At 43.6% G+C, this 3,600-nt stretch overlaps 1 protein-coding gene across 1 annotated transcript; it reads left to right on the top strand.

Moving 5' to 3' along the window:
• The first annotated feature begins 283 nt into the window (after nucleotides 1-283).
• Nucleotides 284-799, top strand: LOC141617775 (uncharacterized). Its single transcript, XM_074434927.1, has one exon. It carries the CDS (start codon nucleotides 284-286, stop codon nucleotides 797-799), a length of 516 nt encoding a protein of 171 aa, XP_074291028.1.
• Nucleotides 800-3,600: the final 2,801 nt, after the last annotated feature.

Genomic DNA, 3,600 nt, shown 5'->3' with positions numbered 1-3,600 from the left:
ACATCCCCTTACAGAAGTAATTTCACACCTATTAACTGACAGAAAATACCCCTAGCATTACCTTCAACCTCTAACAACACCAGAAAACCCAGCCTTACCACTGCTGAAATGGATGAAAGGAGATTGAAAGGGCTATGCTTTTTGTCCCCTGAAAAATTCACATCTGAACACAAATGCCCATTCAGGAGGGGTCAAGTTTATACCTTAGAAATATTGGAAGAGGAGGGGGGGGGTCACAGAAGCAGCAAGTGACGAGGTGGAACAACGTGAAGAGAACCCCACTATGGCCTCAATATCAGCATGTGCCCTGGGAGGGGTTGAGAACTTTCAAACCATGAGAGTGATGGTCCTTAAGGAGAAGAAACCATTACACGTACTTGTTGACAGTGAGAGCTCTCACAATTTCCTAGATCAAACCACCGCTGAAAAAATGGGCTATAAACTGGAAAGGGTACCTCCTATTGAAGTGTCAGTGGTTGATGGGAACACATTGAAATGTGAATGGATGTGTAGAGGATTCACCTGGAAACTACAACAGGGACAGTTTAAGGGAGATTTCTTCCTCATTCCCTTGGGTAACTGTGACATGGTATTAGGAATTCAATGGTTGTCCAAACTAGGACCCATAATCTGGGATTTACACAAGTTAACCATGGAATTTACCTACCAAGGGGAGTTGGTAACACCCCAAGGACAAGGGCTTAAAAATCTAAAGATTACACCTGCTAAGGAAATGGAGAGGCTCATCCAAAATGAGCACCAAATTGCCATGCTCCAAGTCAGAACCTTCTCCACATAAAGGGAAGAACCACACTATTACTCCTTGCAAGTGCATAATTCAAAAAGGGGACAAGGACCTGACATGGCAGCAGGCATGGAAGCCATACTACAGCAATATGAAGAGGTTTTCTCTGAACCTCAAGGGCTACCACCCCCAAGAGAAGGGCATGATCTCCAAATACCCCTCAAACATGGGAGCAACCCTGTGAATCTGAGACCCTATAGATTTCCTGCTGCAGAGGACATAATTGAGAAAATCACACAGGAGCTTTTAGACAATGGAGTATTACAGCACAGTAGCAGCTCATTTGCCTCTCTTATGGTCCTTGTCAAGAAAAAAGATGGGAGTTGGAGGCTATGTATAGACTACAGGGAATTGAACAAAAACACCATTAAAGACAAATTTCCTATTCCCTTCATTGAGGAGCTCCTAGATGAGTTACATGGGGCAGAATACTTTACCAAATTGGACCTAAGGGCTGGATACCATCAAATCAGGATGAGCCCTGCTGATATCCACAAAACAGAATTCAAGACCCATCATGGGCACTTTGAATATTTGGTAATGCCCTTTGGGTTGACCAATGCCCCTGCCACCTTCCAAGGGTTAATGAATTCAGTGTTTCAGCTAATTTTAAGGAAGTATGTGTTGGTGTTTTTTGACGACATTCTGGTATACAGCAAAACAAAAGAGGAACACCTCCAACATGTCAAGTCAGTCCTTCAAATTCTCAAGGATCATCAGCTCTATGTCAAGAGAAGTAAATGCGACTTTGCGGCAACATCCTTGGAGTATCTAGGTTATGTTATCTCAAGGGAGGGTGTGTTAACTGACACTAAAAAAAGTCAAGGACATACAAGATTGGCCAACTCCTGTATCAATCAAGCAGCTAAGAGGGTTCTTAGGCCTGACAGGATATTATAGAAGATTCATTAAAGGATTTGGTTCTATGACCAAGCCCCTCACTCAATTGTTGAAAAAGGGAGAATTTTATTGGAATGAAGAGGCATCTAAGGCTCTCCAAACACTCAAGATAGCCCTTACTAGTGCCCCAGCCTTAGCACTACCCGAGTTTAATAAGCAGTTCATTATTGAAACAGATGCTTCTCAGGAAGGTATTGGTGCAGTTCTCATGCAAGAGGGCCACCCAATAGCCTTTATAAGCAAGGCATTGTCCCCTAGAAACCAGGCCTTGTCCACTTATGAGAGGGAATTACTAGCCTTTCTCTTTGTTGTGGGGAAATGGCACCATTACCTAATAGTCAGGCATTTCTTGATAAGGACTGATCAACAGAGCATTAAGTACATTCTGGAAGGGAAGATGTCCACGCCATTTCAGCAGAAATGGGTCACTAAATTGTTGGGCTATGACTTCTCAATTGAATACAAAAAGGGAAGCCAAAATCTAGTGGCAGATGCCCTATCAAGGCTGCCTAGCAACCAAATGCTAATCATGGCTATTTCTGCCATTAAATCTGCTCTTATTAAGGATCCAACAGTCGTGGGAGCATGACCCTAACATTGCTGCAGTAGTACACAAGTTACAAGAGGATGCTGCTACACATCCAAAATTCACTTGGCAGTCCAATCAATTGAGGAGGAAGGGAAAGTTGATGGTGGGAAATCACCAAGAGCTAAGAAAAAATATAATCCAAATATGGCATGACACCCCCACTGGTGGTCACTCAGGTAGTGAAGCAACAACAAGGAGATTGCAGGTCCTGTTCTATTGGAAAGGATTAAGGAAGAATGTTAAGGAGTACATTAGCGGCTGCCATACCTGTCAGAGGAACAAGTATGAAACTGTGGCCTCACCTGGTCTACTACAGCCACTACCCATCCCTAATACTGTGTGGACCAGCATTGCGATAGACTTCATTGATGGCTTACCTAAATCCATGGGAAGGGATGTGATAATGGTGGTGATAGATAGACTCAGCAAATCTGCCCACTTTATTCCACTTTCACACCCATACAATGCAATCACAGTAGCCCAGCCTTTTTTGGATAATATCTACAAGTTGCATGGAATGCCCGAGAACATTGTGTCTGACAGAGACCCTGTGTTCATTAGCAATTTCTGGCAAGCTCTCTTTAGCATCCATGGGGTTAGTTTGAACCTTAGCTATTCATATCATCCCCAATTAGATGGCCAGAGCGAGGTATTGAACAGATGTTTGGAAACTTACCTACGGTGCATGGCTTGTGATCACCCCAAAGAGTAGGCCAAGTGGCTACCTCTGGCTGAATATTGGTATAACACAAACTTCCACTCTGCTACCCACACCACACCCTTTGAAATACTGTATGGATAGCCACCACCCTTGCATCTACCCTACATTCCTGGAGAGTATAATAATGACGTAGTGGACAGGAGTTTGCAGGCTCGTTAACAAGCCATTAGTACTCTTAAATTTAACTTGCACAAGGCTCAGAATCAAATGAAGCAATTGGCTGACAAACATAGAAGTAAGAGAAGCTTTGAGATTGGGGAACCGGTGTACATCAAACTGCAGCCATACATGCAAGTTTCAGTGGAGTTCAGGGGTAACCAAAAGTTATCTCCTAGTTACTTTGGACCCTACAAGGTCTTGGAGAAGGTGGGTACAATGGCCTATAAGATTGCCCTACCACTAGGGTCACAGATTCACCATACCCTACATGTGTCCATGCTGAAGAGGCATAGAGGAGTGGTTCCACCTGGTACCTATTTACCTTCACCATTAGACCACCCTACTGCAATCAGGATCCAAGAGGCTATAATTGACAGAAAGATGGTCAAAAGGCGCAACAAGGCTGTTACAATGGCTCAGGTCAAA

Source organism: Silene latifolia, chromosome X (assembly GCF_048544455.1).
Source record: "Silene latifolia isolate original U9 population chromosome X, ASM4854445v1, whole genome shotgun sequence".
Lineage (NCBI taxonomy): Eukaryota > Viridiplantae > Streptophyta > Magnoliopsida > Caryophyllales > Caryophyllaceae > Silene > Silene latifolia.
The sequence above is the reverse complement of the archived record's forward strand: the minus strand, read 5'-3'. Positions and strand labels throughout refer to the sequence as shown.

What these genes read in the sequence shown, in the direction of transcription:
- LOC141617775 (XM_074434927.1), top strand. Translation starts at nt 284, where the DNA reads ATGGCCTCAATATCAGCATGTGCCCTGGGAGGGGTTGAGAACTTTCAA.